The sequence below is a fragment of the Vanacampus margaritifer genome, chromosome 11 (genome assembly GCF_051991255.1).
Source record: "Vanacampus margaritifer isolate UIUO_Vmar chromosome 11, RoL_Vmar_1.0, whole genome shotgun sequence".
Classification (NCBI taxonomy): domain Eukaryota; kingdom Metazoa; phylum Chordata; class Actinopteri; order Syngnathiformes; family Syngnathidae; genus Vanacampus; species Vanacampus margaritifer.
In genome coordinates, this window is record NC_135442.1 from 17,599,490 (window position 1) to 17,614,755 (window position 15,266).

The 15,266-nt window shown below is 39.4% G+C and overlaps 1 protein-coding gene across 10 annotated transcripts in view; it reads left to right on the plus strand.

Moving 5' to 3' along the window:
* The window catches only part of usp9 (ubiquitin specific peptidase 9), a 66,239-nt gene that overhangs the window by 27,188 nt on the left and 23,785 nt on the right, over positions 1-15,266 (plus strand). For 5 of the 10 annotated variants that reach the window (XM_077579793.1, XM_077579791.1, XM_077579792.1 and 2 more), the window contains exons 6-18: positions 2,232-2,450; positions 2,551-2,666; positions 2,749-3,000; positions 3,084-3,219; positions 3,300-3,452; positions 5,448-5,552; positions 5,875-6,081; positions 8,388-8,524; positions 11,252-11,385; positions 11,477-11,567; positions 11,653-12,073; positions 14,802-14,897; positions 14,996-15,207. In XM_077579793.1, coding sequence (XP_077435919.1) covers positions 2,232-2,450; positions 2,551-2,666; positions 2,749-3,000; positions 3,084-3,219; positions 3,300-3,452; positions 5,448-5,552; positions 5,875-6,081; positions 8,388-8,524; positions 11,252-11,385; positions 11,477-11,567; positions 11,653-12,073; positions 14,802-14,897; positions 14,996-15,207 — 2,279 coding nt within the window. Of the gene's footprint in view, positions 1-7; positions 2,451-2,550; positions 2,667-2,748; positions 3,001-3,083; positions 3,220-3,299; positions 3,453-5,447; positions 5,553-5,874; positions 6,082-8,387; positions 8,525-11,251; positions 11,386-11,476; positions 11,568-11,652; positions 12,074-14,801; positions 14,898-14,995; positions 15,208-15,266 lie in introns of those variants that run through there. The other 5 variants (XM_077579800.1, XM_077579797.1, XM_077579796.1 and 2 more) reach the window with 4 other exon arrangements.

Below are 15,266 nucleotides of genomic sequence, written 5' to 3' on the forward strand. Positions count from 1 at the left end.
GGACTGCTGTTGTATCTTATTTGAAGGAATATTGTGACGAGTGGGTTCCATATTGATAATTGTTTGTAAGTCCCTTAAAATGCCAGCAGAAGCAGCCTTGTATGCTACTAATGCAGTATTAATTTAGTTCACAAGCACAAAGGTTCCTGTGGTCCATTATTCACACAGCAGGTTGTTGGAACATTTCTGTAAAACACATTGATGACACGGTAGTAACTGCTTTACACTACCATGTGGCTGGCACTGAAAAAGGACGACATCTCTCCAAAACCAATGATATCATTAAAGCTTCATGGCAGATAATATTTACAGTAAATGCAAATTACAATTAAATACACCAATTTTCCGTAGGCATGAGTTGAACATGTACAGCTCGGAGGCTGAAATACAATGCTGCAAATAGACATTTGATAGTGTTGCAGACCCCTGCTTGAGAGTTGAGGCCAAAAGTTTTTTACATACACCTGAACGTTCTACTTCAATTTTCACAAGGTTTTGCAATTTTTTTAAATTTGCTTTTCTTATCTTGAGATGCCTACTTTCTTTTATTGTTAAATTAATTTATTGTTTCTTCATTTCTGACTTGGGCAACAAAGTTGGGTGTATGTCAAAAAGGGAGTAGTTCTAAAGTTTACATACACCAAATAAAACTCTCAAAACACAACCTTTAATCCTGAAGATATTTACCCCTAATGCTTCGCTGTCATTTTATAGGCTATTTGTAACCACAACAGTTATGTGATAGTCCAGGAGGACACCCCATAGTAGTTTTATAAAAAGGCCTTCCATTGGTGTCCAGCCCTTTTCAAGTGTCACAAGTATTAAGACAATATGAGAAAATCCAGAGAGTACAGCAAAGGCCTTACAAAGCATGTGGTTGATCTTCACAAAAGAGGGGTTTCATTAGGTCAAATTGCCAGCCGTTTGCAGGTGCCCAGGGTTTCCGTTCAGACCATCGTCAGGGTGATCTTGGGACCACGCTGCCCACACTGCCCAAGCCAAGGAGTAGAAGAAAAAGGAAACTGAACCAAAGACAAACGAACACTGATGCACAAGGGTGAGAATCAACCCCAGGTCAACCAAAAAGCTGCTCTGCAAGGATCTCCAAGACGTAGGGACTGAATGTGTCAGGATCTACAATGAATCTGCACGACATGGTGTCAAAGGGCACCTTCCCAAGAAGCCACTGCTCAAAGATGAGCACAAAAGGGCAAGACAAGAGTTTGGAAAGAGGCATGATTAGTACAAAAATACAGCATTTTGATTGACATTTCTGTGGTCAGACAAGGTGAAAATTTAGCTTTTTGGTCATAATGAGTGACCAGAAGTTCATCTGGCGTGAACAAGGTAAGGCCTTCAACCCAAAGTATACCATACCGATAATCAAGCGTGGTGGAGGTAGCATCATGCTTTTGGCGTTGTTTTGCTGCATAGGCACGGGAAGACTCTAAAAGATCGATGAGATTTTGAAGAAAGAAGATTATATCAACATTATTGATGATAATGTCAAGCTTTCGGCCGCATCTCTGAAGCTTGGGCGCGATTGGGTGTTCCAACAGGACCATGATATATGAACAAACTAACCAAATATTTTGATGAAAACAAAGTAAAGGTTCTGAAGTTGCCTTCCCACACAACCATACAACCAGCTTTGTTACATAAATTAACATTAATCAATTCTTCTAACAAAAGAAAGTAGACATTTCAAGTATAAGACCACCTAAAAAAAAACAACGTATTTTTAGAAATTGGGAAACTTTGTGAAAATGGAAGACTTTGTGGTTTTGATTATTTATTTTGGATATTTACAATGATTTTTTTAATGTAATTATGTAATTTTATGTAATGGCACTTTAAGATATTCTCAATAAATTATTATTATATTAGTTGAAAAATGATATGAAAACATCAATGTTATCATTTATTGCAATGTTTTCTGGGGCAATTTATCATCAAGCAAAATTTGTCGTGACAGGGCTAACTACCACCCTTTGAACTCTGTTTGGTCCGAAAAGTCAGCATAACCTTAAATTCGGAAGAGTCCCTGTGGTGGGTGGGGCAAATTTCCAGTAGTGTGAAAGCTCCCTAGTAGAGGTTGGCCAATTGGATACATTGCTGGTTGTCAACAATCGTGCATTCCTAGTTGATATCTAGAAGGGATGGGTGTTTGATTAGCATTTTTAATAATTGTATAATTGTTTCTTTCTTTCTTTGCCTTTTACCACAATCAGCGGTGTATCATCAATAACACACACCGCCTGGTAGAGCTGTGTGTGGCCAAGCTCCCTCAGGACTGGTTCCCCCTACTAGAGCTTCTGGCCATGGCCACCAACCCTCACTGCAAGTTCCACATCTATAACGGCACGCGGCCTTCTGAGACAGTCCCTGCCGGAGCGCAGTTGGCCGATGATGACCTCTTTGCCAGACCACCAGACCCACGCTCGCCAAAGGTATGACTGCTAAAACTAAGTATTACCTTAATTGTGGAATCAAAATGTCTTGCTTGTACTTGTTTTCACAACAGACTTTACTCCCTTTTGTAAATTGCAGGGCTGGTTGGTGGACTTAATAAATAAATTTGGCACGTTAAACGGGTTTCAAATGTTGCACGATCGCTTCATGAGTGGCGAAGCACTGAACGTCCAGATCATCGCTGCACTTATCAAGTAAACTTGACGACGAGCCTACATGAATCTCCATTTGCTGCACTGACTATTCATTCACTTTTTTGCTCATTTTTCACTTTAGGCCTTTTGGCCAGTGTTATGAGTTCCTCACCTTGCACACAGTGAAGAAGTACTTCCTCCCCGTCATTGAAATGGTCCCCCAGTTCCTGGAGAACCTTACAGACGAGGAGCTTAAGAAAGAGGCCAAGAATGAAGCCAAAAACGACGCACTGTCCATGATAATTAAGTCTCTAAAGAGTCTTGCATCCCGTGTACCAGGGCAAGAGGAGACTGTGAAGAATTTAGAGATTTTTAGGTTAAAAATGATTCTTAGGTAAGGATAATGTGTTAGAATGGTAAAACCAACACATTCATGTTGAAATTATCTGGTATAAATTTTCATTTTGCTTTCACCAGGTTATTGCAAATTTCTTCTTTTAATGGCAAAATGAATGCACTAAATGAAGTCAACAAGGTGATCTCCAGCGTGTCCTACTACACTCATCGGCACAACCCTGAGGAGGATGAATGGCTGACTGCAGAGCGCATGGCGGTGAGCTCAGTTGCTCTGTACTTAACTTTTGCGCTCCATTTTTCTCTCTGTACTTAACTATATTTATTTTTGCAACTAAGGAGTGGATCCAGCAGAACCACATCCTGTCCATTGTCCTGCGGGACAGTTTACACCAGCCTCAGTATGTCGAGAAACTGGAGAAGATCCTTCGCTTCGTTATCAAAGAGAAAGCTCTTACCATGCAGGATCTCGACAACATCTGGGCAGCACAGGTGGGCATCCCAGTATTGTCCTACTAATGTTCTGATGATAAAGCTGCTGCTTTAATATAATGAAACCACCATGGTTTATTAAAATACACCACGGGTTTCTGTTATAACTAATAGCAGTGTGTCTGCAGTTCTTTGGTCTTATTTGTAGGTTTTCCACGATGAAGTCCTTAAAAATCATACTTCATCCTTAGACATGACGTTCAAAGGCATTAAAAATGCCGCATTCACATGCATTAGTCGTCCAATTATGTCCAACCAGTTTCTAGCAGAGCTGGCAAATGTTACGCATTAGTTTTTTTTAAAGCAATACATTACTTTAAACTCATTTTCCAGTATTAGATTAGGCATTGTGTATAAAAAATAAAAGTGCTAGTATCTCTGACATCTTATTCCTTGAATTGTTTTCTAAGTTGATTGAGTATCAAAATAAAAGCATACACTGGGCAACGGCATTATCCAGGTCACATGATTGCGATGATGTATCCAGTGCACAAACAGCCACCTTCGTTCATTTGAATGGGAGTTTGCTGACGTAATGGGCAAGAAAAGCGGCATCTTCTGTTGCCAAATACCGTGCCAATTCTGATCGGAGAAATCCTCAGCATGTCAGGTTTCATGTCCGTCAGTTGGGTTGTGGGGGTGGCCTCTCCTAGAGTAGGGGTAAGCACGCTGAGCACAACAAAATATAGTCGGCCGAGCAAGTAAAACTTGGCCGGATGTTTAGCGTCCAGTGTAGTAGAGGACATAAAATTTTATTTATTCTTTATTTATCTATTTTGTTTTTCGGTGGCGAGTTATGCTTCTATTGAGCCAATCCGCAAATTAATCATTTCCAGGGTGACCATTGTAAATGGTAACTTGAGTCCCACATACGTCACCACGTAACTTGCGGATGGTCCCTAACTTCTACTCGCCATGGGGCGGCTGAAATCTTATTGGCCACAGTATTAGCTTCACTTTCAGCTGGACACAAATCTTTGGTGAGTTCCCTGTGACTGTACTGCTTTTGAAGAAGTGCTTCTTTGCAATAGGGCGTAATTCCCCCTTTGATTTCCGCCATCTTCGTGAGTCTTTTGGGTAGTCATTAGCATCCACGTTATTGTTTGTGTGTTTACAGCATGTGAATACGTGTCACGATCACGTGACTGTCCAAAAATGGCCGCTACTGTACTTAATGCAGAAATATCCCTAAAAAACACTATAAAATCATAACCGCGCAACATAAATTATTTTTTTCAGGGAAGAGTTGAAATCAACCATTCCACAATTTAGATGTTTTTTAATAAATGGTGTGTTGCTTTAAGGAAAACACTGAATGTGAACTAATTGCAGCCAGAATGCTAATTGTTCCGGGTATTTTAACAAATCCAGCGTCCAACAAGCGCCATACGTTGTGCTCCTCTACTAAGATGCAGCCCAGTAGAGGGAAAAAAAAGAAAAGATGCAACCCAGTACCCATTTCATAGATCTGTGCATATCGGAGAATATGGTGCATCCTATTTTGCACTGTCCCAGCTCTCTGCAATCTACCGGCTGCCCAGCTAACGTAGCTAAACGCAATGTGAAGCCAGAAGTTCAATTTGCGTCCAGTGTCAACGTGTTCCATGGCAGCAAATAAAATACACCTCTGACTAGTATCGTTATAACGAATCAAGAATGGGGAGAAGGACTGAGAAGCCATGCTTAATGACAAACGTAGAGATGAAACCCCTTTAATAAGGTATAATAATAGTGGAGAGTAACCAACTTGTAACGTAATAACAGGTAAATTACTAAGTGTCCGGAGGGCTGTCCTATGAGGTTAAAACTCAAGCATATAAATATAATAAACAAGGCTTGAAATGAGCAGTCTCGCATCGCAGTTTTCTTGTCAAAATGTGGATTTTGCAAGTAATAAGCAGGGGCGTCCATGAAAGATGCTTGCATATGTTTCTTCAAAACCTGCATGTCCCCTTGGTATACGTAGTGATTTTTTTTTTCTTGCTCCGTGTGCAGGCAGGCAAACATGAGGCCATTGTGAAAAATGTCCACGACCTCCTCGCCAAGCTGGCATGGGATTTCTCACCTGAGCAGCTTGATCATCTATTTGACTGTTTCAAGGTGAGTCGGAGTCTTAATAATTTGACATTCAGAAACTTTTAGATGTAGTTGTATTTACTATTCATTGATTGATTGATTGATTGATTTGTATCGGGGACAGTACATATTAATACACATTTCAGTAAATATGCCAGAATTTGCCAAAAGGCTATTTTTCATCTGCAGTCCCATATGCATATATATATATTTTTCCCATCCATCCATTTTCCGAACCGCTTATCCGCTCACCTACAGACAATTTAAAATGGTCAATCGGGCTTGTTCTGCGGTTTAATGCAATGGATACCACTATCAGACATCACTAAAACTGTTTACCTTGCAGGCAAGCTGGACGAACGCCAGCAAGAAGCAGCGTGAAAAACTACTGGAGCTTATCCGCCGCCTGGCTGAGGATGACAAGGATGGTGTGATGGCCCACAAGGTCCTCAATCTGCTGTGGAACCTCGCCCACAGCGACGACGTGCCTGTAGATATAATGGACCAAGCTCTTAGCGCTCACATCAAAATATTAGATTACAGTTGCTCACAGGTAAGTTTTTTTTTTTTCTTTATTGGTGTGAAATGTTGCATAAAAGAGATGCAATTTTACAATGTTATGAACAGGAATGAGTAATTTGTTTTAACAAAGGTTTTCAACAAAGTAAAAAAAAAAAAAAAAGGGATCTCTACAAAAAACTAAATGGAATAATTGGTTTAATACAGGAAGGAGAAAAAAAACTATGGATGTGTGAGTACCGATACCAGGTATCTGTATTAGGCTGATACCTCCTATGGATGTGTGAGTACCGATACCAGGTATCTGTATTAGGCTGATACCTCGCCTTCTTTCAAGGTATCAGTAGAAAATAGCCATTAATTTCATGCAATCTTAAGGGAAAGTGCTGTATTGGAAAATATGTAGAGGGAATATGTAGCAAAAGTATTAGTGGTATTGGTGACTTCTTAAGAGTTGAGTACTTGTACTGGTATTGGTCTGAAAAATAGTGGTCTCCAAATCCCTAAAAAAGTTTTGAATGCAAGCATTTTGAGTTGCTGCATTTCTTCTTGATAAACATTTGCCTAAGATTTAAACAAAATGAACTAACATTAACAACTAAATATATCTAAACTGCTTTTTATCTGAACTTGCTTTTTTTTTTTCTCTCATAACTGCTTTGCTGCCTTTCATAAACCCACTCGCTCCACTTGGAGTTCAACTCTGAATGACCCATTTTATTTGCTGATGTGTGTCATGTAGGTAGTATAATAATATATACAGTAGATCTGTATTTCCAGTTTACCTGCATGTACAGTACTAAACTAGAATTAAAAAAATTATCAAAATAAAATGTAAAGTTATAATCTTTGGCCCAAAATTCCTCTTTTTATATTACAGTGGTGTCAAAGTCCGGTCCTCAAGGGCCTGAGTCCTGCATGTATTAGAGGTTTCCCAGGTTCAACACAGCTGATTCATATTTAAGATCATCAGCAAGCTCTGCAGGAACCTGATAATTATCCTGATCATTGAATCAGGTGCCTTGAAGTAGAGAAACCTCGAAAACATCCAGGACTCAGGCCCTCAAGGAGCAGATCTTGACACATGTTCTATAACATCTCTCTACAATAATGGTCACTCAATCACTTCCTTCCCTGAACAGAAACCTCTCTTCCTTTTACCTCTGTAACTTGGCATGAGTCCGCCACACCTTTGCCTCCTCGGCCACTGAAACATTTCCCGTCACCCTCCATCCCCCCCAACTGGACTACAACAGCGTTGTCGCCCTTCTGTTGTTCTCCAAAATCTTGAATATGTTTGAAACTCATCTGCCAGGTTTGCTCACCCACTGTTGCTCCCGAGAATAATTTTTTTTTTCATCAAGCAACACATCAAGAGCTTCCTCATCACCAACAAAACTCTAAACAACTTGGCCTCCTCATTTCTAACTTATCTCCTTCATCACTCGTAGACTTTACACAGATCTGATCAGCTGGATCGGATTGGCTGATAATTTGATTATTTGCAAAAAAAATGTTGATCGGCTGTAATGTCTTTAGAGCGATAATGATGTAATCAGGGTTTAAAGTATTCCGGCACCATGCCAGATCTCCGGCTTTTGACTATGCCCTTCCTACGTTTCCCAAAGACACTGACAAAGGGGGAGGTTCCATAGCATTTTTCCACGGCTGTTACTCATGGTTTCACACCCCGCTCAGTTGATACCATGCCCCCACGTAACGTTCGGGTCAAAAGTCTGAAACTAAAAAATAAAAATAAAATACAAATTAACCTGTAAAAAAAAAAGAAAAAAAAGATCTGAATCTGAAAAGATTAAACATGTAACTGAAAATTTTTTTAGCCGAAAAGTGGGAGGGGGAAAAAAATCTTCAAAATGAACACAGCGAATCAAAATTAAATTTGACCTAAAAAAAAACGTTTCACACACTTTTTATTTTTAATGCATTGTTATATTTTGCAAAATTCAAGATGAACACATGAATTTTCAGTTTCACATTTAATTTTTTCAAGTACAAAACTTTTTACCCTAATTTAACTCCATAACGGAATTTTTTCCATCACGGGCCGGTGGGAAATACTCGTTTTTAAAAAATATGCTATGTGTGGACAAGGCCTTAGTTTGTGTGTTTTGGCTTGGAAACGCCACTCCATCTTGGGCAAAGCCTACGCATAATTTTCAGGGTCTTCTGAGTTTTGGGCTACACTGAAAGAAGACATTTACTGGATGGATAAAATAAATACATATTTTGAAATATTCTATAAATAAACAAGTTATGTATATTGTAGTGCAGTGGAATGTATGTAAGTAAGTCCTGACAGTTTTCCTTTCACATTCACAGGATAGAGACACTCAGAAGATCCAGTGGATTGATCGTTTCATAGAGGAGCTTCGAACCAATGACAAATGGGTGATTCCTGCCTTGAAGCAAATCCGAGAAATCTGTAGCCTTTTTGGAGAAGCTCCACAGAACTTAAGGTGAGCTCATGGCCAACATGCACCACAGTTAACTATATAAGCACAAACGAGCAAACTTTGCTTCTAGCCAGTTAGATAGACTCCCAAGCTGTAATAATGCTTGTCGTCTAGTTCCCTCTCAAAAATATGTAGTCTGCATGCCTGTTGTTTTTCAGAAAGAAAATTCCAATTAACATGCAAATGAACTTAGTGGGGTAAGTTAAGTACCAGTACCAGGGTTCTACCTGCTTCTCCACCGGCCGACATCAGCTTTTCTGACATTTTTTTTGACATGTTATGGACATTTCTAACATTAATCCGCTTTTGCCAATTATCTCTTGGGTTCCATCTCAAATGACTGTATTAACTATTCATTTTTGAACCCTATATGGAATGGTACAGGTACTTTTTTCCCCAATCGACAAAAGGTTTGTCCATCGAAAAATATTTCACAGCACAGAAGTATACACTTAAATTAGTTGTAGCTGATTTTTCATCTACTTTATCACTTAGTGCACTATTGACCACACACATCATGACAAGCACCCAAAATCTAAACATCTCAAGACCGAATGCCGTAAGGTGATTTGAGATGGAGCTCCACACCACCTGATGCCAGCACATAAATATCAGTGGTGTTTGCTCTTGCCTTGCACCTATCACTATTGGCAGTCAAAGCCATATGAGAGTCATCTATCTGCCACAGCAGAACGCAGGTTGCAGTTTAATACAGATAATATTGAAACAATTTTTGCGTTTGTAACATTATTAGTATAAAATGGGCTGTTTATCTGTTTATTCAGGTACAATGTCATAGCTTATTAAATGTTTTGGATTTTTTTCATGAACAACTCTTGATGTGCATATCATTATCCTCTTTCAATTTGTTTGGACTCATGCATTTAATATTTGCGTCAGTGTTTTAGCCTTGATGAATACTGCCCTATTCTCGCAATAGTGTTTATTTACTCAACTGCATATGAAACAGGCCTTTATATAAATGCATGTTAAACAATGTTACCGACATACTTCAATCTAGGTCAGGTGAAACTGGATTAATACTCAATGGAAAGACTTATAGGATAGGACCTGAGACTTTCTGGGAATATCGAAATCAGGAATCACCCTGTAAATATCCATTCCAAAAAGTAACTGACACATGCATCAGATTAGTTCTGCTTGTTAATCCACAGTTTAACAAGAAGGAATGATCATACCTTGGAGAGCTGTTGCACCAAGTGAACTGACATGAATCACGGCTCCAACACGAGAGATTTAAATTGAAACGGGTTATCAAACTTTTGAAAGAGGTAAATCATAACACAATGTTGCAAAGATCTTGGTTGTTCACTCAGCCGCATCTAAAATGTCAACCCAAGGACTACAAACAGCAGAGGCAGACTACTGGTAGACCAAGGAAGATATCAAATTGTCAAGACAGAAAACCTAAAATAGTATGTCTTGGAAGCAGAAAATTCACAGCAAAACAAATGAGAGGAAACTAGAGTCAGCGTCTGTGACCTAACTGTAAGAAACTGTCTAAAGGAAATGTAATTTACATACTGAAAAGCTAAACAAAAGTCATTAACACCTAAATAGAAAAAAGGTCACAATGGGCGAAGGAAAAACAATCATGGACTGTGGATAACCCGATGAAAGTTATATTCAGTGATTAATTGAAAATTTGCATTGGGCAAGGTGATGATGCTGGAACTTTTGTTTGGTACCGTTCGAGTGAGATTTATGAAGACTGCCTGAATAAACAATCTTCAATAAATGCACGTTATCATTGACATTTTGGGCACTTTTTCTTATCCCCTCAATTGAAAGGAAATTTGAGGATGATTAAATCATTTTTCAAATTAATACATCTAGCCATAGCGCAAAAACTGTGAAAAACATGTTGTTTCCATAATATTTTTTCTTCAAAATTGAGTGATTCCATAGTCGTCGTCCGCCCCCCCCCCCCCCCATAATGGTCCAAACAAGTAACTTTTACTGCCTACTGTATTTTTCTTTATTTGTTTTAGTATTTTTTTAAAGCCAGAAAGTTGCCATTTGAATTTACTTTAGTTTTGTGTCATGACTGCTTTTTTTTTCTACAAAATTCAACAAACTGAACATCCTCACACTGGAGATTCCATAATTTTGCCAATGGGTTGTAGATTCCACAAAATGGTGCTGCTATTTTAGTTAGCAACAGATTTAACATTCTGTGTGTATGAACAATAGGATTTTTTTTTTAACAGTGATGATTGCACACACTTTTTTTCCCCTCTAATGGGAAGATGGACACTTTTTGAGGAGGTGTTTGTGTCTTAAGTGGATGAAGCACCTGGCCACTAGTTTATTGGGGACTTGCTGATATGAGGAAATGGCGTGTTTCCTGAATTCAGCAGTTCAGCTTGAGCCTAGCTATTGTCGGTTGTGATACCAGTTAAGAATGCAGACAAACACCCGTGTTGTCGTCACGCTTCTGGGGTTTTTTCTTTTTGTTTTACTTTTGGGATGCAAGGCAGGAAATGATAACTATTGATATGGCATCGTTGATACGTTACTATGTTGTTACAAAAAAATGCTCCTAAACCTTCTTGCTCTGCGCTGCTGATGAATACCAATGATAAATTAGCCAATCGTCAGGCATCCTCCTCGCCATCGGTTTTCAGTCTTTCTCGCTTCATTGCTCAATTTTTGTCCTGACCATGTTCTCTTCTATATCCCTTACTTTTATTCCTTTTTACTTTTTAGTCAAACCCAGAGGAATCCACATGTGTTTTACCGCCATGACCTTATTAACCAGCTGCAAAACAACCATGCTCTGGTTACGCTCGTGGCTGAGAACCTGTCGGCCTACATGGAGACAATGCGGCAGTTCTCCAAAGGTATACGTTTGAGCGCTAATACTGAAAGTGGAGTAATCAGAGACTGATAATTTGTGTGTTTTTGTTTGTTTGTTTGTTTTTATGATCGCAGAAGAACAGGCAGAGTTTGACCCTCAGATAGTCCGACCAGGAAGCCGCTACAGCCATGTCCAGGAAGTGCAAGAACGACTTAATTTCCTGAGGTTCAAATTTTCACTGAAATTCAAAAGCTACCAAAGGGGGTGGTGTTAGTTCCAGTTGCCACTAACAATCAAATGTTTTTGCCAGGTTCCTTCTTAAAGATGGCCAGTTGTGGCTCTGTGCCCCTCAGGCTAAACAGATTTGGAAGTGTTTGGCCGAGACTGCAGTCTTCCTCTGTGACCGTGAGGCCTGCTTCAAATGGTACCATTCACCGATCCCGGATTTTTGTATTTTTCACACACAAGTGTGTCGAACAACATTCCAAATGCCACATTGCAGGTACTCCAAACTTATGGGCGATGAACCAGACTTGGACCCAGACATCAACAAGGACTTCTTTGAGAATAATGTCCTGCAGCTGGACCCATCCCTGTTGACAGAGAATGGCATGAAGTGCTTTGAGAGGTTCTTTAAGGCTGTCAACTGCAGAGAAGGAAAACTGGTGGCCAAACGTAGGGCCTACATGATGGACGATCTGGAACTCATAGGCCTAGACTACCTCTGGAGGGTGAGAAGTGCTCATTTTGTGCTTTTTTTCCGTATCTTTACTAGCATGTTTTGTTGGCATGCACAGGTCCAAGCTGATAAAAGTGTCAATGATATAAACCTTTATTCCGCAAGTCTATTCACAGTCTGCTTTGGTAATTGGAAAAACTAAACAACTCAGGAAAACCGTGCGTCTCCAAAACTAGTTAATCGTCCATCATATTGGGTGCACCACTCCACTGAGGCTTATGTGTCGCTTAAAGCTGTGATACCTACATTTCAAAACATTTATATAGCTGGTCAAACATGAACGCAACTTCATGTGGGTTATGCGTTTAACTCATTAAGGTCTGAAGTGCCTGGCAAAACATGCCTCTAAAACCTATGGGTGATTTAAGAATCACCCCCGAAAACCTGACCTTTTCCTGGGAATTCAACAATATTGTCACTTAGGGGTGCACCGTCGGCCGGCCGATTTCCTTAGTTTTGGGGGATCTGTGATCGTCCGATCCCTTAAATATAAACCGATCTCATCTCCCTCCTCAGAGATCTGAAAAAGTCAGCTACTGTCCTCTTCTGCTGAGATGACTAATGGGCTTTTCATTTTCATTTCAGATAACTCCTTCATTTGCAGTTAAAACAACCTGTTTGTATTATTTCACAGATATTGTTCAATAATTTAAAATACGATTGGAACTTTGAAGGTGTATGCTGCTTGTTATGAAAAAAATCGATCAGCAAAAATCTGGATTGGCAGGTCAGGCTTTTTAAAAGATCGGTGATCGGCCAGAAATGTATGATTGGTCCACCTCTATTCTCAATGCATACTAAATAATTGATATCTCAACCCCTAAAACAGATAGAAACCTAATTTCAAAAACATTTGAGAGCTTACACTTTTGTAAAACAGATAGAAACCTAATTTCAAAAACATTTGAGAGCTTACACTTTTGGCTTAGTTGACTTAAGTTTATTACTATAAACCTTCAAGTATATTGTTTATTGGGTCAAAATTATTGTCATGTTTCATTTGCCGACACTTGCCAAAAAATGCAACGTAAGTAGTGCAATAGAAGAATATTGGTGGGAAAAACAGTGTGGGCAACAGAATATGTAAGCATGTACATTGATTGCTCACATGTATGTAAGCAGTCAAAATGTATTTGTTGTAGGGGATTTTAGTGGCATTTTGAAGCACCGTGTTTTTTAAGAAAATTTTACAAAGATGGCGGCCACTTGTCACGTTGCTATATTCTAATTCTACACTTAATTGCCTTTAAAATGATGTATTTTGACTTCGATACTATACCTGCATAAAATACCTCGATACCGGTACTGTAATGGTACCTCGACAAAACTCTAAAACAGCAGCAAAATTAAAACTGACAAAAAAACTTCTAATTATTTTTATTAACTATTAATTTAAAATATTGGGATGTATACATGTTAATTTATGTACATACTGTATATATTTATGTTTATACTGTAAGTGCTTTCACATTGCATGCCATATTTTTGAAGTACTGCATTGGATGTCATCAGTTTTGAATATTGTCAATACAGTGGCACTCCAATGACTCAATGTAACGTTGCTTGAGTGTGCGGGCATGTCTCTGCTCTTCTCTATTTTGCTCCCAATTAGTCGAATGCGTAATCAAATACTACAAACTGGGAACAAAATAATTCACACTCCGCTTATTTTTAAGGGAAGTGTCAAAAATGCGTCACAACCTGTGTCTGTTGCTCGGTCGTATGAGCTTTTTCTATGCATGACTGTGATGTCCTACTGTGTGCCTGTTCATTGAACGCACCTTGAGTACACTGCAGGAATGATTGCTGCTTTTTCTCCTGCTTCTCCGCAAAAAAACATTTGCTCTTGTTACATAACGTTTCTAAAACTGAAAATTTAAAATCACACGTGTTCTTCATGTGTTTATTGAAAACATGCGTAGGCAATGCCAATGCTGTCGCATGGCTTCAACTCTGCTTGCGCGCTCCCGTGGAGCCTTAATTAGTACGTCATACTTCTCAACGAAGAGTGGCCGGCCAGCAAGCGCTACACTTAATAAGCTTAATTAGAGCTTCATGCTTCTCAACGAGGAGTGCACGTCCAGCGAGCGCTTCAGTGCGTGAAGCCATCTTCCTGCGCCCTCTCGCACACACACGCTGAAAGAGGCGTGTCGCTTACTTAAGGCATTTTCCACATAGCGGTAGACTGGCGACCATGCACATATGTGTACCTGCCTTTAAAACAGAGTTGGCGGGCTGTCTCGTATTTATTTTTTAAAGTACTGGTACTAAGAAAAAATGATACCGAGCCGTTTTTGACGCCAAAACATCAAGGTACGGTACTGGTACCGGTATCCCGTGCAACACTAAATTGGATCAACTGCAAAAAAAATTGACAAGGTTGCAGCAATTTTAATGTTATTCATTCTGCACATATTTTTCTTCAAAGTGTGTATTTTTGAAGAAATTGCTGAATTGAAATTTTCGACCACCAAATCTATTTATGTCAATTACACAAAACTAAGTTTTGTGACATGTGGGTCCTTTATTCAGAAGGTCGCATATGTGACTTAATCCTACCTCTGCCATAATGCTTGTAGGATATACTGGTGTCATACTTGTGTACGTAACTTTTGACTGTTCAATGTTGTAGTCTTTGGATAGTATTGGGGAATATTTGTCCCTCCTTTGACGAAGACATGCGTTTTAATATTCATTATATTGAATTGATTGTGTCTCAGGTGGTAATTCAAGGAAGTGATGACATTGCCAGCAGAGCCATAGACCTGCTGAAAGAGATTTACACCAATCTTGGACCAAAATTACAAGTCAACCAGGTAATTGATAGAACTCCAAAACTGCTATTTATCAGGTTAGAGGACATCTACTTGTCTTCTGCAATGACAAGGTACATGACATTATGATATGCTCGCAGGTGGAAATTCACGAAGATTTTATCCAGTCGTGTTTTGACCGTCTGAAAGCGTCATATGACACCTTGTGTGTGTTGGATGGAGACAAAGATAGCATCAACTGTGCCCGCCAGGAGGCAATCCGCATGGTGCGAGTTCTCACTGTGCTCAAGGAGTACATCAACGAATGTGACAGTGACTACCATGAAGAGAGGACCATCCTGCCCATGTCAAGGTGAAATTACTCTGCTCAGCTCTTCAGTAATTTTGAGTGTGTTGTTTTTTTTGAGGCTG